Source organism: Schistocerca serialis, chromosome 1 (genome assembly GCF_023864345.2).
Source record: "Schistocerca serialis cubense isolate TAMUIC-IGC-003099 chromosome 1, iqSchSeri2.2, whole genome shotgun sequence".
NCBI classification, from domain to species: domain Eukaryota; kingdom Metazoa; phylum Arthropoda; class Insecta; order Orthoptera; family Acrididae; genus Schistocerca; species Schistocerca serialis.
Genome location: NC_064638.1, coordinates 854,443,555 through 854,469,846, shown reverse-complemented (window position 1 = coordinate 854,469,846; position 26,292 = coordinate 854,443,555). Strand labels below are relative to the sequence as shown.

General features: G+C 44.9%; 1 protein-coding gene and 1 pseudogene across 1 annotated transcript in view; both read left to right on the top strand.

The window, feature by feature from the left end:
• LOC126485332 (fringe glycosyltransferase) overlaps positions 1-26,292 on the top strand; it is a 653,108-nt gene that overhangs the window by 237,687 nt on the left and 389,129 nt on the right. Inside the window, exon 3 of the mRNA XM_050108865.1 lies at positions 16,891-16,939. Within this exon, the coding sequence (XP_049964822.1) occupies positions 16,891-16,939 (49 nt within the window). The remainder of the gene's footprint in view (positions 1-16,890; positions 16,940-26,292) is intronic.
• On the top strand, positions 12,094-12,211 carry LOC126430102 (5S ribosomal RNA; annotated as a pseudogene).

Here is a 26,292-nt window from a genome sequence, read left to right as displayed (position 1 = left end):
GTTCTGCAGGTTCTCTCTGAGGCGCTCAACTACTACGGTTGCTGATGCAGGTGGTCTATAGAAGCATCCGACTATCATATCTGACCCACCTTTGATACTTAACTTAACCCAGATTATTTCACATTCGCATTCGCTAATAACTTCACTGGATATTATTGAATTCTTTACTGCTATAAATACTCCTCCACCATTGGCGTTTATCCTATCCTTGCGGTATATATTCCATTCTGTGTCTAGGATTTCGTTACTGTTCACTTCCGGTTTTAACCAACTTTCCGTTCCTAATACTATATGCGCACTATTTCCTTCAATAAGAGATACTAATTCAGGAACCTTGCCCTGGATACTCCTGCAGTTTACCAATATTACGTTAACTTTTCCTGTTTTTGGTCTCTGAGGACGGACATTCTTTATCAACGATGATAATGTCCTCTCTGGTAAGCCGTCAGGTATTTTATCGTTTCGCCCAAGGGGGGGTCCCTCTAACCTAAAAAACCCCCGTGTGCACGCCACACGTACTCTGCTACCCTAGTAGCTGCTTCCGGTGTGTAGTGCACGCCTGACCTGTCTAGGGGGGCCCTACAGTTTCGTGTAGTGAAAATGCCACTGATCTTCACACGTGCAGAATAGTCTGCCATGGTGTTTGTCTATGGTTTGTCCATTGGGAATTACAGAGCTGCTCAGCGAGAATGCCAAAAACGATTTCAGAATCGTAGAGTGCCAGATAGCAGGGTGTTAAGCAGGGTGTTTCGCGCACTGCTTGAGAGTGGTACGCTTCCCAACGTAAATGTTGTCTCTGAACGTCCCGTAGAACAAACTTTTAATGGAGTTAAGAACATTCTTCAAGTAGTGGAACGCAACCCTACTAGCAGCTCTAGAAGAATTGGTGCCCAACATTGTATTCAACAAACATGAGTGTTACGCACAGTGCTCTAGCACGGTCTGTATCCTTTTCATCGGCAGTGTGTACAACATCTGCATGTAGGAGATGCTGCCGCCCGTCAAGTATTCTGTCAATGAATCATTGCCAATGATCGATTAATTCAAAATATTCTGTTCACTGCTGAGTAAACATTTACCCGCAACGGAATCAACACCACACGCAACTCTCATGTATGGGGAAAAGAAAATGTGCACGCTGCTGTGGAAACCAATTTTCAACGTTTCTCAGTCAACTTTCGGTGCGGTATTCCTGGCGACCAACTCTTCGGTCCAGATGTTTTACATAACCGTCTTACTGGAACACGGTATCATAAGTTTCTTCAAATTGTGTTACCAAAATACGTGGACACCCCTTTGGCAACACGAGCTCGTATGTATTTTCAGCATGACGGAGCTCCTACGTATTCCGTACGGCCAGTGACACATTATCCTGGTTGTTGGATCGGTCACCGTGGAGTCATTGCTTGGCCACCGAGTTCACCCGATCTTACCTCATTGGATTACTGCTTGTGGGGGTGGCTGAAAAGCTACATCTACAAGCGCAGAGTGAACTCAAGAGAGGAACCTCTCGCTCGTATTTTACGTGCTTGTGCCCAGGTAAAGGAATGCAAATCTGAGCTCCGATCGGCGACACAACACATGTCTAAAAGGGCAGCAACATGCATTGACGTTGAAGGTGAACTGTTCGAACATCTTCTGTGAGGAAGTGTACACAATTAAACAAACCATAACATAACAGTATCTTAATTTACTGTCACCTGCACCCTTCCCGTTCCTTTGCCCGGAGACGGTTAAGAAAAGGGCATATGTTTATTAAGATTTTTTTTCTCAGAATCACCAGTAGTATCACCCGTCAGAGCATGTATCTTTCCTGCTGACTCGTCCTGTGTAATAGAGCAGTTGAGGGCTAAATTTAGTTCTCACCCTTGCCGGCAAATTAAGCATCTCACATAGCAGCTGTTCAGAAATCCGTTTCCGCACACGTGTTATCCTTACCTGTGCCCTGGTTCAGTTTCTGATTCGACGTTAGGCTGCCTCAACAAGTGAAAAATAGAAAGTTCACTGCGTGCGTCTTGGTGCCATGGCACCTGCGCTGAAAAATGTTTTATTGACGTAGGTTAACACAACCCTACTTCTTATACGACAGTTTTCAGTATGAATTATTGTTAAAGCGAACGCGCTTACTCGCCTGAAGTATTTGTTCTGCAAAAAAAAAAAAAAGGAACCTCGCACTACTACTCCCTACGACCCTGCTGAGTTCAGGCCATTTTGCCGTTAAGGAAAATGAATACTAAATACGAGGTCTACCTCAAGTCCGGGAACCCTTCCAATTATTTATCGCACAAGAACCGAAAATTGTGTAGGCATCATACTTATGTCATTTTGAAGAGAAACCCTGAAAGTTTTTTTATGAATAGCGCCACAGCATAGTTCGGTAATTTGCCGATAGTCAGCGCTAGTCGCAAACATGGCGAGTTCAGGTGCGGAGCGAACTTTCTGTGTGTTTGAGTTCACTGTTTCATGAAATGGCCTCCCCCATCACCAGATCTCACTCCGTGTGCCGTAACAATGTGAAATTGGTTTCATAGCAGCCGATCTTCGAAGAGCTTCAGAGCTACCGCAGCAGGGTTGAACTTCAATGATGACAGCTTCGAAAACAGTGATACCGAATCAGTCTTACAACCACCCCGTTCAAAAAAATGGCTCAAATAGCTCTGAGCACTATGGGACAACTACTTAACTAACCTAAGGACATCACACACATCCATGCTGAAGGCAGGATTCGAACCTGCGACCGTAGCGGTCGCGCGATTCCAGACTGTAGCGCCTAGAACCGCTTGGCCAGTCCAGCCACCCCGTTCTGTGCGTTTTGTATAGAAGACACCAACCATATCTTTGTCGGTTGCATTAACTGATTTGATTCCGAAAACGATCTATTGTGAGGCCTGTTAAGAGCGAGCTAGTTCCTGCCAACGTCAATTATGTCATTATCAGAGTATAACTGAAATGTGTAAAGACTCGTGTAAAAGATTTTAGTCAAATTCTTTCTTTGATAGGAAGGCACTAGTGAACTGTGTGTAATATTGTGTGATACTGGGAACAAGTCGTTTTAAATTGTATTCTGGAAGTTGTATGCAATTTGTGTGAATACAAAGTACGAGTATTATTAGCAATCAGTATAATTGTATTGGCTGTAAAAGCTGCTTAAATGTCAGTTTCAAAAATCAGCTATGAAAGAGAAGTTCCTCCACTACTCTGATGACCGTACAGAGAGGGGTGCCTTGGCTCTTACTTTCCACATCCGGAGCAGCTTCTATCTGTACATCGGCCTCTGGAACCACTACCTACGATAGGGTTTTACGGAATGTAATCCATACCAAAGAGTGACTTTCACGTTTAGAAGGTGAAAACCCACCGGCAGTAGCGCCTACAGTTACTTAAGGTGGTATTAACTGTACCAGCAGAAACGCTATTCTCTCTCTCTCTCTCTCTCTCTCTCTCTCTCTCTCTCTCTCTCTCTCTCTCTCACACACACACACACACACACACACACACACACACACACACACACACACACACACACACTTGTTTAAGCGTCTGGTGTCTAAGGGGCGCTTTGCTCCTCTTCACTGCGTCTACGTCACAGACAAACATCTCAGTGTTAAGCGTTCACTGTGGCGCGATGTGGGTACCAGTGCGCATGCGCGTTCCGTCACATGTTATTGCCTGAGGGGACTCGGGTTTGTTCTTGCAGTGGCGGCGTAATGACTCCGTTCGTGGCAGCTTGCCTTCCGTAGTGCGATATTTTCGTCGAAATCCACACAATAACGCGTCCGTTTTCTTAGCGTTTGAGTCTGTAAGGACTAGCCGTAATTACCACAAAAGATACTCAGAGCTTACAACTTTCCTTAATTTGTGACTATGTACTATGTTATTTAATATATTTTATAGTTAATCATACCAATAAGATACTGTCCCCCATGTGAGTGACTAGTGTCAAACAACTGCCTGCTGTCAAATACTACCATTCAAATCTCTCTCGGCGCATGGTTCCAGAGTCACAATTCAGACTACAATTAACAAGCGGAATTAGGCGAATTAATTGTATGTCGGATGTGTATCTAACAAGACCGCGTACGAAATGTCATTTGTTCTATATCAACTATCCATCCTGGCGAACTGGTACTTCCAGTTACTGATTACGCGAAACGATGCCAGTGAAATGTGGCACGCCCTGACGAGCGATTACTTTGCAGTTTTAACGGATCTATGCAGCAACAGAACGTAGCTAAGAAGGCTCACGAATCTTTTACCTGATGTAACATCGACGGCGTTCTTATGCTGCTGGCTGTTGGAGATTGCAGTCGCCTAATCTTGAACACACAATTGTCTTTAGCCAACCACAGAGACGTTGGCCTACCATTTTATCCACGGTTCGAATAGGCACACCTGCTTGTAATCTTGTGGTTGCTGTAGAATTCCAGTCTCAATTGACAACATAGTGAAACTTACGAAAAATGCGAGAAAATAGAAACCACAATAGAAATAATACTTTATTTGCGGCATTTAGCTACACCTTCCAGTTACGTCTCTACATAGTCGCCGCTGCGACTCAGACATCTGTAGTAGTGGCGTACCAACTTCCCAACACCCTTGTCATGGAAGGCAGCCGCCCGTGATTTCCAATTTCGTACGCTTTTCTGCAGCTCGTTGTCTTTGTCAAAATTTTGTCTTCGTAGCAACGGTTCATGTGAGAGAAGAGATGAAAATCAGAGGATGGGAATCCTGTACGGAGGATGATCAAACACTTTTCATCGAAAACGTTGCAGAAGCGTCTTCGTTACCCTTGCAGTGTGCAGCCGAGACTTGCAGTGAAGGAGAAGACGCATGACAGTTAGGTGGGTTGCATGAAATCAGTCGTAACCCGTCAACTGATACTTTACACTTGCCAGGAGACACTAATGTTCTACTGTAGGCGTTTTGACAGACGACTGTGCGCTCAGAACTACGTGACGCGATACACTGGCGTACTAGAGAAAGTGCACAACACGTCTGCTCAAAGCACTGGAGTTTGACAGAAGTTTTAATGTCGCGACCGATCAGAGGTTGAAACAAAGCGCCCTCACTCTTCACTAGTTTAGCACTGTTGGCGATTAGATATACGCCTAACCGGTGCTAACAAATGCACCAAGATCATTGGGTCGAATATGAACTATTGGATGCATTTTAATGGCATACCTACCCTGTAAGTTAATCTGCACATTTATGCTGATTTTATTTCGGCAAGGCAGACAGGGTATATTTTCTTCGGCCCAAAATAACCGAGGCTGGGAGTCATCGTGTGAAACGTAGCGTGGACCTGCTGAGTGGTCAACTGTCAGCGCTACTTCCCCTGTTGTGGAGACATAGTGTACTGTATCATATACCAGTCCGTAGCTTGATAACCAAGTTGTCCAAATGTGGTATCTTTGATCTGAGAAATCAACCTGTTTCGGGCAGACATGATCCCATTTCGAAGTTCTATAAACAGGGAAAACAAGACTCATTATTTCACGTTATTTTACATACGCTACTGGATATTTGTCAATATTGTTAATGTAAAATACACCCCTAAAAGCACTATGACATTAGATACAGTGAAAAACTACGAAAATGCATGCAAAAGACTATTTTACATGCAGTATATCACTCAAAAATCTGACGTCTATTCATTGACTAACGAAAAGCCATTTGGTATGGAATGAAGCTATATAGGTTTGAATCATGCTGCACCATGTCTGAGTCAACGTTTTTTCGTTTACAGTAACAGAAGTCAGTCACATGAAGACCGATGTTAGTTCCGCCACAGTTCGCCACCTGTTCTGTTGTAGCCTTCTGCCCAGCCTACGACGTCCGACATCTGTAATGAGCCGTGGCCGCCCAGTCCCACGACGTCTGGACGTGGTTTCAGCTTGGTTTCGCCATGTGCCGAAGGCGCCACAGCACTCGTCCAACACCTGACAACTCGTGCAGTTTCCAAAATGCTCGTGCCGAGCACCGGGCCATCAGAATGTGCTCACACTCGAACTCAGATGGTTGGCGCACCTTCCGCATTCTACACACGGACAGAACGTTCGCTGATACTACACGCAGAATGCGTCTGTCCGACTACCAGTCTTTCGTCCTCCAGGTGACGCTGATATCGCCTGGGCGGGTTAATATCGATAGCAGGTCGGTGGCCATAATGTTCTGGCTGCTCAGAGTACATTCTACGATAGCTATGAAGCAACATTTCTTTTTTCCATCCTTTTAGCAGGAGGTCTCTGGGACGACCGCCGTTTACTATCGTGACAAGTAAATAAAAACACCTACAACCGTCCTTATGATTTTATTTTATTTTGTCGCTACCAGTTTCTACCAGTTTTTTACTGTGATTATGTGTGCTCTCTCTCTCTCTCTCTCTCTCTCTCTCTCTCTCTCTCTCTCTCTCTGTCTCTCTCACTCACACACACACACACACACACACACACACACACACACGCTCGCTTTACTGCAAGCGTGCCAAGGGAAAGATATTTATCCTCAAAAACTAATAAACCAGGCAATAAGCCTGAACCAGAAGCGAGACAGAGGGCTCGGTAAAGCGGTGCTGTGGTGGAGGCGGCTCTCGGAGCAGCGGTGGCCGGCACTTAATTGCCGCCTCACGACTCACGAGCAGCCGCGCCGCGCCGGCACACGACTGCCTCCTCCTCCCTCCCCCCCCCCCCCACCCTTCATTTCCCCCACTCCTCGTACCACAGACATCATCTGAGGCCCCTTTCGCCCACGCCATTCACTGTCCCCCCCGCTCCACCACACACCCGTCTCACTTCGTGAGCTGCTGAGTATAATCTCGCTCACCTGCAAGTCTCTCTTAAACCCACGGGGCAGTAAATGCTTTGCGTACGTAGCATTAGATTTTTCTAACCGCCTTATCCTCAACTGCTCGATTCAGGAGAGGACGCGCAGATGCTTCGGGACAGTAACCGGAAATGTCGGGATTTCTCTCGTATCATTTTTACCGCCAGTTCAGAACCTCGCCGCTGTTACCGTGCCGCAAAGCTTAAGCTTTATACCTCCCGTCTCCCTTCCCCTCTCGCTGTCCGGTGTGACAGTGTTCTTTTCATTTGCAATAGCAGCCTACTTCTGCTGTACACTTACACTTTGCAAGTGGTTACGGCTATTGTTATCTCTAAATGAAAGAATGGCCGCCCACTTTTTGATTTCTGTGTCAATACGTACCTTGCTTTTTTTAGATACGAAAGTTTAAAGAGCCACATTCCTAAAGAAAGATACGAAAAAGTTACGTGGTAATAGAAGAAAAGACAGTGAAGGACGAGGAGAGAGGAAGAAAGTTCCTAAATCTATACCTTTGTTATGCAGCACTATTCTGAAGCGAAATGTGAACATTACTAAAACTGTGAGTGAATATTTGAAGTGTTGTGCATTGTATTGGTGTAAAAAGAAAGTGAGCTTGTGAAGTACGTAATGGGAAGCTGTTGGACAGAAGCAGCGTATAACGAAATCTGTTTAATATCGTACCGGAAGGCGCGGAAAGTCATACCTCTAGCCCTATAAATATCGCAAGTTACTGTAATGTACAAAGCATACGTTAGGATTCATTCCCGTTCCATACACACATGGAGCGTCTTGCCATTAACTTCTCCCTTCTGTGCAAGCTGTTAGTCTAATTTTGCCTGCACCATTTGTACGGCATGGATACGTGTGGACTAAAGATTGTTCTTATTTTCTGCGCTGAAAGACGCCTCTTCGTGTTGACAAAGCCGGTCCGCGTGACATACACGGTCTGCAGCGGAAAAGGCACGGTATATGCTCACGTCGATCAAAATATTGCGCCCTGTTTATTGTATTTTGTCGCTACCAGTTGCTACCAGTTTTTGTGTGTGTGTGTGTGTGTGTGTGTGTGTGTGTGTGTGTGTGTGTGTGTGTGCGCGTGCACGCGCGCACGACATTCCTACATAGTATGTACAATACCCGGAAGATGTTCTTCGCAAATCACGACAAAACACTGGAGCTCTGCAAAAAATATTCTGTCGACAATAGACAACAATATCTTAATAGTGTAACACTGTGTGCTACTCATTGTGCATCTTGGAGCTTATGACGGAGTAAACATACGCATCACACTCTGATTTTACATTTGCTTGCCTCCCTTGAGGTACTGTATTTACGTCGCTATCGATTACTGTTTAAAGGTGATGATCCAAATGGTTCAAATGTCTATGAGCACTATGGGACTCAACATCTGAGGTTACCATTCCCCTAGACTTAAAACTACTCAAACCTAACTAACCTAAGGACACTACACACATCGATGCCCGAGGCAGGATTCTAATCTGCGACCGTAGCAGCAGCGCGGCTCCGGACTGAAGCGCCTAGAACGATTCGGTCACAACGGCCGGCTGGTGGTGATCCTCTTGTGACGTTGATGTGTAGTACCGTTAAGGAATACTCTGCGGTCGGTTAGTTTTCGTACCAAGATTCAATAGAACTACACTATACACCAGTCCGAAAACGAATTTCCGCTTGTCCACAGTAAGCCAATGCACACACAGTCCTCTGACAAGAACTCTCACAAAAATTCACTGTGTCAAAATATTCCTCTTCAATCACGAAATGGACCCATTTCAATAATTAGGAACGTCGATGAAATAAACAACAAATGTAAAATAAAATCACAAGTTTAACTAGTAAACAGGCAATGAATTACGCCAAAGTAACACATACATTTAATATAATCACAACTATATACTAAACTTGCGAAAAAGACCTCAATACTCCATGAGAATGTAAACAATACGCAATATACTGTACATCGCCGACTGTACGCAAGCCACCTAAATGTTTTTTATTTGACTTGTGAACCCCTTATAAAATGAAATAATAATATGATTTAAAACTTACAATAAGCTATTGAACACGTCTCAAAAGAGGTGGTTAATAGACAGCTTCTCGTCACTATGAATCACTAAATTTCAGATTGTTTAAAGATACTTGTTTGAAAAATTAAAGTGACAGAAGATACTTGTGCTATAATGCAACTGAAGGCCTGTGTTAATATTACGAAAAGAGGAAGGCTGCCTGAATGTCACTGTTAAGTAATAGTCACAGTGTACAGATTTAAGCTGGTATTTAACGTCTGCAAATTTTAGGACCGTAAGTCAGTCTTTACAATTACAATTCAGTTTTCTTTAATACTATCTATTACCTTCATTTCAGTAACGACACTTTTTCGCCAAACAAATAAAGGAAACAAAACCGTAACGCATGGCTTGTTACGTCACAGTTCTGATCTCTGCCTCGTTCGATTCTTCGTTGTTCTTCCGTCTTCGTATCTTCTCCTAGATAGCAAGCAGCCAGTAGTGTACAGTTTGCCGGCTTGTTCTAAAGCCGGGAAGCATCCGCGCAAAATAGGAATATCTTACTTCGTCACAGACAAGGGATTTCAGATCGATTCCGTATTTCTGGATTTCCGGAAGGCTTTTGACACTGTACCACTCAAGCGGCTCATAGTGAAATTGCGTGCTTATGGAATATCGTCTGTTATGTGACTGGATTTGCGATTTCCTGTCAGAGAGGTCACAGTTCGTAGTAACTGACGGAAAGTCATAGAGTAAAACAGAAGTGATTTCTGGCGTTCCCCGAGGTAATGTTATAGGCCCTTTGCTGTTCCTTATCTATATAAACCATTTTGGAGACAATCTGAGCAGCCGTTTTCGGTTGTCCGCAGATGACGCAATCGTTTATCGACTAATAAAGTCATCACAAGATCAAAACAAATTGCAAAAAGATTTAGAAAACATGTGAATGGTGCGAAAATTGGCTGCTGACCCTAAGTAACGAAAGGTGTGAGGTCATCCACAGGAGTGCTAAAAGCAATCCGTTAAACTTCGGCTTCACGATAAATCAGTCTAATCTAAAGGCCGTAAATTGAACTAAATACCAAAGTATTACAATTACGAAGAACACAAATGGGAAGGAACACACAGAAAATGTTGTGGGGAAGGCTAACCAAAGACAGCGTTTTATTGGCAGGACACTTAGAAAATGTAACGGACCTACTAAGGAAATTACCTACGAGTGTACGTCCTCTTTTAGAATACTGCTGCGCGGTGTGGGATCCTTGCCAGGTAGGACTGACGGAGTACATCGAAAAAGTTCAAAGAAAGGCAGCACGTTTTGTATTATCGCGAAATATGGGAGAGAGTGTCACAGAAATGATACAGGCTTTGGGCTGGAAATCATTAAAAGAAAGGCGTTTTTCGTTGCGACGAAATCTTCTCACGGAATTCCAATCACCAACCTTCTCCTCCGAATGCGAAAATATTTTGTTGACACCGACCTACATAGGGCGGAAAGGTCAGCACGATAAAATAAGGGAAATCAGAACTCGACGGAAATATATAGGTGTTCATTCTTTCCACGCGCTATACGAGATTGGAATAATAGAGAATTATGAAGGTGAAACTTCCTGGCAGATTAAAACTGTGAGCCGGACCGAGACTCGAACTCGGGACCTTTGCCATTCGCGCGGAAGTCAAAGGTCCCGAGTTCGAGTCTCGGTCCGGCACACATTTTTGATCCGCCAGGAAGTTCGATATCAGCGCACACTCCGCCGCAGAATGAAACTCTCATTCTGGAATTATGAAGGTGGTTCGATGAACCCTGTGCCAGGCTCTTGAATGTGATTTGCAGAGTATCCATGTAGATGTAGATGTAGATAAGTGGCGCAGGGCGCTCGAGAGTGCAAGCGAGTGCGGCGGGCGCAGCGTCGCGGCCCAAGGTCGTGGCGGGCGGCCAGCGGCGGCCGTCGCGTCCTCGACCGCCTTCTCGTCGCCACGCGTTGGCCGCGCGCCGAGGGGAACGGCCTCCACAGCTGGCAGCACGCCGCGCCTATCCTGGGTGCGACGCGTCCTCCCCGCTACCTGCCCGTAACGCCGCTGCCCTACCATAATGCGCGGCGAAGCGCTGTAGCCTCGGAACGACGGCTTCGTCACCGGACTTTAATGCGACGACATATACTTACAAGGAAAACTGCCCATCACACCCCCTCAGATTTAGCGATGAGTTAGCCCGTTGGATAGCCCGTCAAAAACTGAACACAGATCAAGCATGAAAACAGGAAGAAGGGGTACAGAACTGTGGAAAAATGAAGATAAACAGAGACAGTGAACGGTTCAAATTTGATCTGTGCAACACAAATGACCGTTGTGTCGTGGTTGTGTGGTCACGGTGTTGGACTGCGCAGCAGAAGATCCGGGATCAAATCTCGCTTAGTGTTTTTCATTAGCTTCCATGGAACCTGTGGTATGAACCGGGGACACTACGTGAACGTTACTGCGTGCCGCCTGCATCCCTTCGTGCTTCACGTGTTCGCAGGCAGCGATTGCAACAGGGTAACTGTCCGCGTCATGTGCTGTGGCCGAGCGGTTCTAGGCGCTTCAGTCCGGAACCGCGCTGCTGCAGTCGCAGGTTCTAATCCTGCCTCGAGCATGGATGTGTGTGATGTCCTTAAGTTAGTTAGATTTAGGTAGTTCTGAGTTCTAGGGGACTGATGACCTCAGAAGGTAAGTCCCATAGTGCTCAGAGCCATTTTAACCATAACCGCCATCTCTATTCCATGACACGCAGAATTGCGGCTGGTGGTCTCGATGTTTCGGCTCATCAGTGAAGATTTACTGAGAACACTGCTGAAAATCTTTCATCATAGTACGGAATGACAGAGTGCCGAATTGAGTAGCAGCAACTGCAAAACTGCGTTCAACATTTCTTTGACAGGAACAGCACCTTTATTTAAATTCCTTAAAGCGTTTATTAATGGTTCTGTCAACGGTTGCGGTATTTAATTAGGAGACCAGTTTTGATTGAACCTTAAAGGGTCATTTTCAAGCTTGCCCGACTGACGCTTCACTGACAGTGTCTGATGTTAACAATAAACAGCGGAGTGGCAACACATGCTTTGTAAGTGTTTGCAGGATGAATACCACAATCCACACATCGATTTTGACTTGGTAACGTGTATGTGCGATTGTGGCTTATTAAGATCAGGCACTTTCCGTGATACCTCAGTAGGCCACTCGTGAAAATTAACCTATAAGGTCGCAACTAGTTGGCAACGGCCTTGCCGCAGTGGATACACCGGTTCTCGTCAGATCACCGAAGTTAAGCGCTGTCGGGTGTGGCCGGCACTTGGATGGGTGACCATCCAGGCCGTCATGCGCTGTTGCCATTTTTCGGGGGTGCACAGCCTCATGATGCCAATTGAGGAGCTACTCGACCGAATAGTAGCGGCTCCGGTCAAAGAAAACCATCATAACGACCGGGAGAGCGGTGTGCTGACCACACGCCCCTCCTCTCAGCATCCTCCGTTAAGGATGACATGGCGGTCGTTAAGGATGACATGGCGGTCGGATGGTCCCGATGGACCACTTGTGGCCTGGAGACGGAATGATTCGCATACTAGTTCCCTCATGAATACTGCAACTGTGGACAGAACCATTAATAAACTCTGTAAGGAATTTCATAGTGCTGCCTGTTACCTCGAAGGGGAAAGATGGTTTCTGGGCTGTATGTTTATGACACATGAGAATGAATACGGCATACGCAGATGACTACTTCCTGAACAGGCCGCTGCCAGAGAAGCAAGTAATAAGATAAGTCATTTACAACGAATGTGCATTAACAGTTAGTAGATAACTGTATCTCTAACCACATCTGTGGTTACTCAGGGCAGGACACATGGCGTCGCGGGTTTTGCAGAACTTAACTGTACGCGAAGTATTGTAACTGAGCATGTAAGATCACCATTAGACAGTACCCTGACACGTGTTGTCATATCCGCACTGGCGCAGGACGGCTAAAAATGTAACGAGCTGTTAAACTAAGTCCTCGTCCCCCCCCCCCCCCCACCTTAACTTAGCGTATCTGAATGCTATACAACAGGCCGAGTTAGATTCCCGGCTGGGTCGCAGATTTTCTCCTCTCGGGGACTGTGTGTTGTGCGGTCTTCATCACCACCGACACTTAAGTTGTTCATCGTGTCGTCAGCTGAAGAGATTGGCAACTCGGTGGTCAAACTTGTCCAGGTTGGAACTCCCGGCCATCAGTGCCACACGATTATTTCTTTCACTAGGTTGAAATTAGACAGCTCGCTGGGGGTGGGAGTAAAGTTGGAAAAATGTACTCGTTGTTTCGTATTACACTGCTTACTGCTTGCCTTTCCACATCTAACAAGAAATAAGCGTATATTCATTCACATCATAAGCCGATAGAGTTTAAAGTAATGGTGAAGGCAGCCTTGGCACGCAGTGTTTACTGCCGGCAATAATTACTTTAGTTAATCACACGGTTAGAATCTTGTAGAACATTCCAAGTACGAAGGGAGAACAAATACTCTAATAAGAAAATGTCAACGCTATTAGGAAACTGTAGTGCGTTAGTTACAGAGATGACATCGCGAAGATTGCTGATACAGATTTATGTTCGGCGATCCGCCGGTACCGATAGCGCGCGCCATATCCAGTAACCCTATTCCGCGCAGGTGTTCCTAATGGCCCAGCACTGCCGTATACAGCGGGCTACAACCACCACAGGCCATTACGGCCTGCTGCTGCGCGCAGTCGGCCGTCCAGAGGAATGCTGCACGCCGTGGTAGCTCCGCCGACGGATGGTATCGAGCTGCTCCGTCCCCCGACCGGTGGATTATCCTTCACCAGTGGGCACACATACCACACAGTGCTGCGACGCGCTGATTCAGCACAAGTATTTGAACCGAGTACCTTGAGTACCTTGGCGGCATGCTCTATTAATGAGGCAGCTATAACTTTAATGCACGAAACGCCTTTGCATACATACAGTTGGTATCACAGTATCTAGCGGGTAATAAGACCCAGTTTATTCAGGAACTAAAAACTATCTGTGGCTCGTCCATAAACTGCGCGTTTTGCGTTTTCACGCCTGCGTCAATACTGGTTCCATAAATTTTCTTAGATTTTTCATATAAAATGGCGCTTGGGAAGTTATTTCTCCTAAAATTGATTTTGTGGGAGACTGTGCCGTTAATACTCAGCTAGCAATAACGTTGCCTTTCTGTCTCATTCATTAGCAAACGCGTTCATGACTTACATTAAAAAATAAATAAAATCTACATCTACATGGATACTCTGCAAATCACATTTAAGTGCCTAGCAGAGGGTTCATCGAACCACCTTCACAATTCCCTATTGTTCCAATCTCGTATAGCGCGCGGAAAGAATGAACACCTATATCTTTCCGTACGAACTCTGATTTCCCTATTTTATCGTGGTGATAGTTTCTCCCAATGTAGGTCGGTATCAACAAAATATTTTCACATTCGGAGGAGAAAGTTGGTGATTGGAATTTCGTGAGAAGATTCCGTCGTAACGAAAAACGCCTTTCTTTTAATGATTTCCAGTCCAAATCCTTTATCATTTCTGTGACACTCTCTCCCATATTTCGCGACAATACAAAACGTGCTGCCTTCCTTTGAACTTTTTCGATGTCGTCCGTCAGTCCTACCTGGTAAGGATCCCACACCGCGCAGCAGTATTCTAAAAGAGGACAGACAAGCGTAGTGTAGCCAGTCTCCTTAGTCGGTCTGTTACATTTTCTAAGTGTCCTGACAATAAAACGCAGCCTTTGGTTAGCCTTCCCCACAACATTTTCTGTGTGTTCTTTCCAATTTAAGTTGTTCGTAATTGTAATACCTAGGTATTTAGTTGAATTTACGGGAAATAAAAGGGACGCAGTTCACAGTTCTGTGCTAGCAGCTTTTGTTATGAAATGTAATCCTGTATTAGTCACCGCTGTCTTCATCAACTAAGTTAGATCTTCCTCAAAACTATCACCATGTAGAAATCACAAACCAAAGGAAAAAATCGTTCGAATCAACGTCTCACTGTGTATGGTTAAAAGGAAGTTTCTATGCGCAGAAATGTATTGATTCTTTCCCACTGGATAACAGCTAGCTTGAAAGAAACATTCGCACATCGTGTGTGCACTGCAAAGGATCAGAGATCAGTTACGTCGAAATAGTTAAATCGCTATTAACAGTTCCATAAAACCAGAGAAGTAATTTTAATAGTATTTGCTTATGAACCCTTCATATAAGAACGACCAAGCCTTACAAATATTGACAAAAAACAAGTCGGCAACAATTACAGTGTCAGAAGTTTGCATTCTCCAGTGGTAAAGTATCCACCAGCGATCCTGTTGATAACAGAAGTCTGTCTTAACTGTCGCTGTTCCACATTCGTTGGCTCCATCCATCGTGAGCAGGCCCGTCCTCTATTATGAACGAAATTGCGCCTATTTTGTTTTCCACCCATCCATATTACGTTAAACAGCTCAAATGGCTCTGAACACTATGGGACTTAACTTCTGAGGTCATCAGTCCCCTAGAACTTAGAACTACTTAAACCTAACTAACCTAAGGACATCACACACATCCATGCCCGAAGCAGGATTCGAACCTATGACCGTAGCGGTCGCAGACTGTAGCGCCTAGAACCGCTCGGCCATTCCGGCCAGCCATATTACGTTAAAAAATCGCTTTGCTTTTGATTAGTGTACGATCAGAGGGACCCGGCAGAGCACAACAGTATGTGGTTACCGCGCAGACAAGATATCCGCAAACGTCTGACTATTCAGGATCGTGGTAATCGACTCCCCTTACTACTTCGCAGCGCAGATTTTTTTTATATCTTCACTAGTGCGTACACACAAGCATGACTCTATAAGAACGTACTTCAGAAATCTTTCATTTACAAACACTGAGTTAGCGCGTAGAACTACTTGCACTAACTAAGAAACCAAAAATTTCATAGACAGCGCATGCTCAACTGTTCCAACACTACCCTAAAAACTCTTGAAAGCAGAGTCTACAAAGATTGTTATTAGTCACTTTCAACAAAGTTTTATTATGAAATAAGCATTCATCTAGAAGCTGTTGTCGACGCGGTGGTTTTTAAAAATGTTTCCATCTTCAGTTGATGTTCTTAAAAGTTTCGAATTTCCCGTCAACAACTATAAATTACGTTGTGGAGTGGTTCTCTGCGCAGAAGTTTTTCAGAGATGCCGTTGGCTTTGCATTAACACCAGTCGAAAATTGGGTTTGTGCATAATTTTCTTCTGAAATTTTGAAATTAGAACCTGTATAACTCTTCGGAGCACGAAACTTCGTGAAGACTACGCCTCTTTCTTTTTGTCGTCGGCATCGTCCATGTACCTCCTGACGACTGTCGTACAGCGAACGTAATCCCTCTATTACGAGCACGAGGTTCCGAGAAAAGAATAACAGGACGTGTTTTCGCTGACGAGGCGCTCTTGTTTGTGAAGGATTACTGTTCGCGTGACTTTGGAGTTTCCAGCGATGCGTTTTCTGTCCAGTTCATTTTTCTAAGATGGCGCCCATGTAATTCCCTGTGTGTGTGTGTGTGTGTGTGTGTGTGTGTGTGTGTGTGTGTGTGTCGCTCTGGGCAGACAGGAGCTGACCCGTAATTGGCTGCTGCTTCTTGCGAGGGCACGCACGGCCAGACCCTCTCGGTCCCCGCCCGTTGTCCCCACAGAACGCGTGTCCCCCCCGTTCCCCTAAAGCGCCGTGTCATCGCCTGTCCCAATTAGGTACGTGTCTGCAAGTTATTGTCACCGTGGCCCAGCCACACATCCCTGCGGGCACGTCCTCGTCCCACAATTCTCTTCTTCCGTCTACAATCACAATTTCCTCTCATCTTCGTTAATAACTCCCTCGTTTGTTCTCTACTTCCCTTTCTCTCTCTCTCTCTCTCTCTCTCTCTCTCTCTCTCTCTAGCTCGCTCACCCTCCTCCTTCTCCTCCTCCTCCTCTTCTGTTTAAGAAAGAATTAACGATGGTCTTGTTCTTCTGTTGCAGACGTGGTTCTTCACGGACACGGACGATCCAGAGTTTCAGCTGAAGACTAGTAAGTATAAGACATTCTCAGTCTTTGTCAGCATAAATGAATTAGTAATACAGAGTGTTCAATAAGTAACTATGCAATTCATAACTTGCTGTATTAAAGTCATGCAAGTTACAAGAGATTTTGGAAGTGTTCCCCTTGAACTTGAAGACACAGTTGCCACTTTTCTGCATGTTCTTTAAGACGTGCAGAACATTGAGAGTGATGTTCCGAATGTGACGTCAGTGCAGAATGTTCTTGTATGGTGTGTGGATTGCCTTCATAAGCCTTTCCCTTCAACGAACCCCATAGAAAGTAATCCGATGGAGCCACTCGGGTAAACGCGGAGGCCTGAGTCCTCGAGAGATGATGCGCTCACCGAAGATCTCCTTTAAAAAGTTCATCGCCTTGTGGGCGGTATGTGCAGTCGTCCCATCATGTTGGAAGCAGGCATTCTCAATTGTGGCCGAGCGGTTCTAGGCTCTACAGTCTGGAACCGCGCGACCGCTACGGTCGCAGGTTCGAATCCTGCCTCGGGCATGGATGTGTGTGATGTCCTTGGGTTAGTTTAGTTTAAGTAGTTCTAAGTTCTAGGGGACTGATGACCTCAGAAGTTAAGTCCCTTAGTGCTCAGACCCATTCTCAATTTCGTCCCCATTCAGTTCACCTAGGAACGGCTCCAGAATGCAAGTGCAGTACCGTTCTGCATTTATGGTGTCCCGAAAGAAGATAGGCCCAATGATGCGTTTACGAGTCCCCCCCTCCCCCCCCCCCCCCCCCCCCCACACACACACACACACACACCCACTCACCAACCTTTTGGTCATGCAGTGGGGACACCTTACGTTCTTGCTGATTCTCCGTAGTCCATACACCACTATTCTGGCTACTCACGTAACCGGAAGCATGAAACCATACCTCATCCGTGAAAAACGTTGTCTAGAATTCCCTCATCATTGTCCTGCAGGAAGAACAGAAATCAGTTGCAAAAGTTCACACGCATCGGGAGATCGGTGTGTCTCAGTTCATGCACGACCGGTATTTCGTACGGATACATGGACAGTGACGTCCGGAGAATCTTGTGAGCGGAACATACAGACACGTGGGCCTGCTGAGCTAGTTGTCTAACCGATTTCTTTGGGCTTTGCAGCATCATGTCTTGCACCTCCGCCACCTTTTCGGATGTGGGTGGCCTGTCTGATTTTAGAGCATTATGAAAGCGACTGGTCTTTCGAAACTTGGTGATGAGGTTCCGTACAGCATTGCTATTAGGCATTTTCACTCCTGGGAACTTTGCTGCAAATGGAGCTTCTACTGCTTAGGCAGACTTCTGTCTATTGCGGAACACATGCTCCACAAGAAACACTCTTTGTTCAGTCATCAGCATGGTGACCTGGATCACAAGACGTTGGTCTTCAGTCAAACCGGACATGCGAACAAATACAAATACCTGGTCAAATACGGTTCAGATATGTTAAACAATGGAAAACATTGTTTTAATAATTGACAATCATGTCAGTCATTGCTTAGAACACGACAACAAGGCACTGCATAGTTACTTCTTGAACACTTCCAGTTTTCACCCTTAAAGCATAAAGCATCCATTTCTCATATACCGGTATATTAACTTGAAACAATATGACACCGCTGTTTTCGCAAGGCCATACGAATCTTCAGGAGATATGGGACAGTCCGTGTGAACTTCGTAACAAGTCAGACTTGTGACTGACGAAGACCAGGAAATTTCAGAGCCGTATCACAAAACCCACGAAATGGTCATGCAAAATAAATGAATTCGTCAGTTTGATGCTTTGTTTGAAAATCACTATGATTTATTACACGTAGTCTTATTGGAAGTAATGTACTGTTCTCCTCCTCCTCGGTATTTTTCACATAGACAATGAGTTGCTAAGACGCTAAAGATATCATACGTACTATAAAAATAATTGCAGCGAGGGCTAGAAGTGAGAAATTTCCTATTTTTAATCAGTCGCCCAACTATATTTTAGAGAGTTTATGTCCACCTAATGTCAACGCACAAAGAAACAGCCCTTGTATTCCGATGTTAATCAAATATGGTGCTCAGACGTTTGCCAGAAAAGGACGTAGCGGAATGACTTGTCTGGTGTTTCTCAGAGAAACTGACACCGAATTTCATGGATGATATATCAAGAAGAGAAGTTAACAGAGGCCAAGAAGATCATTAAGTCCCTTAATTGAAACTCGGATGTAATAGATGGGCGATGTAATAGATGCAATAGATGCAGGCGAATGAGTCATATATAGGAGACGAAAACAGAATAGAATGTTTATACTAGGGATCCGGCTTCCTGAGTCAATTTGTGAAACTGTTATCGATGAGATGGGGTGGCTGCTTACTTATCATGTCTGGACAGCAACATTCGCCGAATAAACCCCTGTCCTACGGCCCACGTGTCGAACGGAGGAATCTGATTTCATAATTAAACATCTCGAAAAGTGAGATCACTAGACGAGTGCACCAAACGATATGTTTGTTGTGAAAATTATAAGAATATTCTAAAGAAGTTCTACAGAAGTCCCGAAATAGTTCGAAAAGTTAGCGCTGTAATCGCAATATGCTGTGCCTATAAGCAGTGCGTCGCAGCTCAGAGCTATCAGTTCCGTCATTAACACGTGATAGGCGGTTGGCGTACCGGAACAACGTGTTCTTCTGGCACTGGAATACCAGTTCTACGGCAGCAAGACGCAGTTTCAAACACGATTTTATGTTCTAAAAGGAGGCTATGCGAATATCATTCCCAAGTCCTTCGCCAACTAACAGCGGACAGACAGGGGGAATGTTCGCCCGGTCAGACTGCAGTTACTCCTGAAAATGTCACCATGGTTTCTGGAATTAAAAATCCAAGGAAATTCGTCCGAAGAGTAGCCGCAGTGACTGGGTTCGAAGCGTTCCAGCTCGCAGTTAATACTGAGACAGAACCTATACATGTTTCCATTCAAAATCCAAAGCCAGCAGTTCATGTCTATACGAGCTGTGCAACAGATTCCTGACTTTGCGAACCAGATACAATGATTGGTAATGAAGGATTTGATGATAACTGAATCTGGTTCACAGACGAAGCACACTTCCACCTGAATATACTCGTGAATAAACAAAACTGGCGATTCTGGGATTCTGAAAATCCCTACGTGGGTGAAGCGAAACAATTGTATACTCCCTAGGTTACTGTTCGGGATGCGGTATGTAGCAGAGACATTATTGGCCCTTTCTTCAAGCGAGAAATGATCACCACTGGACGTTATCTTGCAATTTTGGAACAGTTTGGCGCCAAACAGGAGGATCGACTAGGCACCAAGTGGTTTCATGCTAGGCAGGGCGCGCGGGGTAGCCGCGCGGGCTAGGGCGTCTCGTCACGGTTCACGCGGCTCCCCCCGTCGGTGGTTCGAGTCCTCCCTCGGGCATGGGTGTGTGCGTTGTCCTTAGCGTAAGTTAAAGTTAGATTAAGTACGAGTAGTGTGTAAGCTTAGGGACCGATGGCCTCAGCAGTTTGATCCCATGAGATCTTACCACAAATTTCCGTTTTTCCAAGGCAGGGCCTGACTGCATCACACCGAACAGGTGTTTCGCTTTCTAGATGAATACTTCCGGAAATGCGTTGGATTATTGCAAGTTAACTGGCGCAAGGAGGGATCAGCCGCCATATTCGATCTGACTCTTCGTGGCTACTTTTTGTGGACTACAGACAAAGTCACTTTCTATCGGAACCATTCCAAAGGGCGACTTGAATCGGCGATCTGTGTGGCATCTGAATCCATTTCCCGTGAGACACTACAGCATGTGATGGCAGATTTCACAGTTTGTTTGCGACACCTCTGTAATGCGCGTGGTGTACGTTTCGAAAAGATCGCGATGTGATTCCAAACACTGCTTGCAGAGTAGTAGCTCAGTTATGCACTGGCGCTGTGCGAGCTGCACTTTTTGAAAACTTATGTTTATTGTGAAAGCTGTAAGTCTTTTATACATACCTTCTGTAGCACTAGTCTATCGATACACGTTTCAAAAAATACGTAATTTTGAAATCAAGAACACCTTCCTAGATATCCTGTATATTCATATTCAGGCTATTGAAGCGATGTGGTCAGTAGTATTGACAGAGGAGGGCTATTAATCTTTTTTCTTCAGTGTCTGTAACATTTTTGTACGGCTGTAAAGTAATACGTAACTTACATTCCAATATTCTTTAATGTAAATAATCTAATAGTCGTATCATATTGTAATTTACTAAATGCTTTTTACAAATAACTCGTAAATAATAGATGCTGTAACTGGCGCTAACGGCGACGTCATGTTTACCATAAGTACCGAAAAAACTTTATATGCAGTAGTACGAATCGTATTAAATCGAAAACTTTCTGTGATACGCATTGAAGGCTCACGTGGTGGTGGTGTGCAACTGTCGGATTTAGTGAATCTCGAGTTAGAAGTGCAAAATAAGTTTTTTTTTTAGGGAGGGGGGGGGGGGCATGCATGATGTTTCACGTACGACGCAAGGGGTCACTTCGGCGTTGAGCGCAAACTAATAACCCCCGAAGGCTGCCTGCAATCTCTGCATGACGTACGGACCTTTGTTCGAACAGTATGTCCGGTAGTACGTCGGTTTTACCCGAGAGTAAACGAGTTAGGAGAGGCATCAGAAAGAAGTTCAAGAAATCTTAGCGCCATTTAGCAGTTGTGATCGGTACAAGTAGAGCCATTAGTTACACGGGCCTTGGCATTCGCTGTGGAATATGTTGACCACATCCCCACCGTGCTGATGAACGCTCAGAAACGAGCCGGCTTTTGCACACGGCATGCGCTCCAGCGCCAGTTATCGGCTTCAACTGGCTGGCAAATCACACAGGTAGCTCGAGGAACGGACGGTCGTAAAATTCGTTAATTCCGTTAAAACGCACATTTCCTCGAGTGTTTATAGGCTAGTCGTTCTGTCCACAGCACACAAAAAAAACTTCAGTATCCCTGAACATCTTGTAAGGCTAAAAGGAAAGTTCGATGTCCAGTCAGTAATCACATCAGCCTATAAAAATCCCATAAAATTCCATTACAAACAGTGCGAAAAAAATTTACTGTAGTCTTCCACGTACGATGATAAACATTTTGTCATTCTCGCTTCTTTATATCATTCTTTCTTGATCACTGTTTATACTCATTAGGAGAATCTTTAGAACATCTGAAATACAAGATTAGAAACGAGGAAGTGCAAAATATGTCACTGCAAGTAGTGTAAGCTCTCCTGCAGATTAAAACGATCGATCAGATTCACTCCTGAGGGAGAGCGCGCTTACATTTACATAACATCGAACTTCCATAGTTTATGACCATGTTTTTTCGAGTTACCACTTCCTGAAGGCTTTAATCACAGAAATGACACTAACTGAATTTATTTACAACAAATCGTACCAAGAACAATGCGTTTTTGATGACTCTTCGAAGTGGCATTGCGTTGAAACAGCATACTTTCATAACACGCAAGTTACAATTCGAAAGTTTTTTAAACACCAAAGTGGCGTTCCTCGTCATTTTACTAAAACATTAATAACAACGCGTTTTTCCGAGGTTCTTCAATTACCGTGTGCTTCGAAACGGGATGTATTGATATCACGTAAAGCAAAACCTACCAAATATGGGCTTCAACAAAAAACCAATATGGCGTCTCCGACTCTGTATTAAAGATACACATTCAGCATGTGAGGTAGATGCCGATTTTCCATCTCATTGGTCTACGCCCAAGCGCACGTTCAGGACATCATGCTTGTTATTGCTCTGCAGGTTCGGTAAGACTTGCCAGCGTGCTTTTTCCACACTGTCGTCAGAAACTCAGCACGCCTGAAGTTGACGTTCGAATGCCCGGTTCGTGTGACGACGGCTTAACACCTGCCCACAGATCTAGCTGTGTGCAAACCCAAACTGAAGCCCCACACTGACTGACCAGTTACGATGCTTCAGATCTACGTCAGTGCCGCAATTGGCTATTGCAGTCCGTGCATGATGGGGAGGTTGATAACGAAAAAGCCGCGCGGGGTTAGCCGAGCGGTCTAAGGCGCTGCAGTCATGGACTGTGCGGCTGGTCCCGGCGGAGGTTCGAGTCCTCCCTCGGGCAATGGTGTGTGTGTGTGTGTGTGTGTGTGTGTGTGTGTGTGTCCTCAGGATAATTTAGGTTAAGTAGTGTGTAAGCTTAGGGACTGATGACCTTAGCATTTAAGTCCCATAAGATTTCACACGCATTTGAACATTTTTGATAACGAAATACTTGTTTTTCCCTCACTGTTCTTGGTGCCATGCATCAGAATACATTAACTCTCAGCACAATCGATATTACATTTTTGAAGACCATTGTAAGTTACATTGGGAATTAATAACAACAGGACTGTGGTGTGCAGTTTATGCAGCACCAGTTACTGGGCGATATGGTTTTTTTCACATCAAACCATGATACGTACGTGAAAATATATCAAACTCTTTTTTAATGGAAATTTACTACTGACGAAGAGAGTTGAGTTATTTGATGCAGGACAGTGCAAGAGCACCCATTATGTAACGTATGTGACGGTTACCAAAAGTTGTTTTCGATGACATGAACTGAGAAATATTTTTTCACTTATTTTCCATTTTGCGTACTCCTGGACAAAATTTTTGCATTAGACATTGGCATAAGAGAGCACGACAAGGCTCTTCGGTAGAGCCAGTATCATTTTAAGCAAGTAAGGCGACATGGTTACAGGCGCAGTTGGAGAACTGTGCCGCTTACATCGGCAGTACACAGCCCTGCGAGCAAGACGCCAAGCTACATGCGTCAGGCGCTTCATTGGGAATGTCACCCGTAGACACTCAAGAGTGCGATAACCCGATTTCGCAGAAACTTCGCTCTGTGGAAGAGTGGTCAAAAAAAGCGAATACTTGTCATCTTATCTGTAGATACTATACCGTTTACGAGGTACTTCATGTGCCTTTTAGTGAGAAAAAAAGTTCAGCTAAAGCAGTGGCAGAGAGGCTAACGCGTTTGGAGCTTTTGCGTCCAGTATTGGAAACATGATATTATTTTCATGTTTGCGTTTCATTTATCTACTCCCCTGTCCGTAGAAGTTCATTGCACGCATGTTTTCCAATTTATGTTGAAATAACGTTGTCATTATTCCTCTACTACTGGTGAATATATTTTAAGAGGAAGAGAAGAAACCGATCAATGAATGAGAAAATTATTTGAAAATGTTTTCAGTGAAATTCTTGTAGTGCATCTTGATTCATACTCGTTTGCAAGCGCTAGTTTTCGGTAAATTGGGCCGTTATGCGTAAATTGCCGCTGAATTACTGCCAGAGCGTGAAATATTTAGCAGTGTTACCGACGTTTCTTTTTCCTGCGAAGAAGCGTCACTGTCGCAAACCTGCATTACCACGATGCTCGTCGTGTTCGGAATTCCTGTTTCGAATGTTTCCATGAACGGTTTCACCCAAGGGGATGCACCAAATCAACCTGTAGAATAAACTTAAGAATAAAATATAGGATGTCATATAAGAGTGAAATATAGGAACATGAGTATTTTAAAATATTTTAACCCATGAAAATGTGACACACACACACACACACACACACACACACACACACACACACACACACACACACACACACACACACACACAAACAAAGATATTATGTAATAAATGCGTGACACTTACTCTGAAACCCAGTTGCAATTTTACAGCAACTATCGCACTTGATCAGAAACATCCATGTAGTAACCTTCTGCGGACATGGGTACACGAATAAAAATAAAATAAATAAAAACAATAATTGTGTTTCGAACTCTGAATGCAAAAGTGAGAAGCGACGAGTCGGTAGCCACCGTGCCTCCATTTCAGCTGAGATCATCTTGCGCCAAACGGCATCTCAATTTAGTCGAAAACTTTTACCGTCGTTTCCTTAGAAACGATCGAATATGTATGGATAAGCTACCCCGCCCACGGAGCCATGGACCTTGCCGTTGGTGTGGAGGCTTCTGTGCCTCAGCGATACAGATAGCCGTACCATAGGTGCAACCACAACGAAGAGGTATCTGTTGAGAGGCCAGGGAAACGTGTGGTTCCTGGAGAGGGGCAGCAAGGGGAAACTACAGCCGTAATTTTTCCCAAGGGCATGTAGCTTTACTGTGTGATTAAATGATGGTGGCGTCCTCTTGGGTAAAATATTCCGGAGGTAAAATAGTCCCCCATTCGGATCTCCGGGCGGGGACTACTCAGGAAGACGTTGTCAGGAGAAAGAAAACTGGTGGTCTACGTATCGGAGCGTGGAATGTAAGATGAAGAAACTTGCACAGGATATAGTAGCATGGAGACCTGCGTCAAACCTGTCTCTGGACTGAAGACCACAACGACGACAAGCCGAGAGACTTTTTCGTTTATTTTGACTCGTCTTCCACTACGCAGAGTTTCTGGGAAATCTGATTATGACATGTGTCGTGTTCTCCTCACTCACCCGTTGATACTAAGACATCAACGGTTTCATCCCGCGGGGTCGAGAGCATTGTTCTGCGTCGCGTAGGCAGTGGCTGTAAATAATGGCAAAGTGAGAGCAGACGTGAGCGCCGCCAGGTCACGACACGCGGCAGAGTCGACAGGTTGGAGCACGGGCAGAGCGCTGAGGGGCGGCAGGTGCGGCGACCAGCTCCCTCCCCCGCCGCAGCCACGGCGTTCCACTCCGCCTGCAGGGCTCCCCCGCAAACAAACACGACCCTCTTGATTGGGCCCATATGCTGCTGAAGGCCTCCAGCCGCCACTGCGTGGGACGTCACGCAACGCTGGCAATATAACACGCGTGTGTTAGCTGCGTCCGACGACCTCCGTAAACGTCAAATGGTATCTCCGAAAAGCTCTGTGCCACAAACAACGAAGCGTTGACAGCTTTACTTACTTTATTATTTAAAGTCCGGAGCTCCTACTTTTCAGCCCAAAATAGGACAAACACCATTACTTTCTTGCTTTCCTACAATTATTCAGCGAAGATGCATTTACCGGGATAGTTAGAACAAGTCAGGAGACGTTCCATATGATGATAATAGCCACAAACAAATCTGTTGTCATATTCACAAATACATCCCCATTTGATTAGGTGTTATGCCCCATCTAATGAGGTTGAAGCACCTTCAAATGATCCATCTCGCTGTTGGCCATCTGCTGTAGTGAATGGTAATCAATGAGGGGCTCGATAAGTTTTTTATTCCGTATTAATCTCTGGCGGGATTCGTCTTACCGGTCTATAGGAACCTCCAAATAAGGACTGGCGTTCATAGAAGTTCTGCTCACGTCATAGAAGTTCTGCTCACGTTTTCAGTGTGTTGGTGAC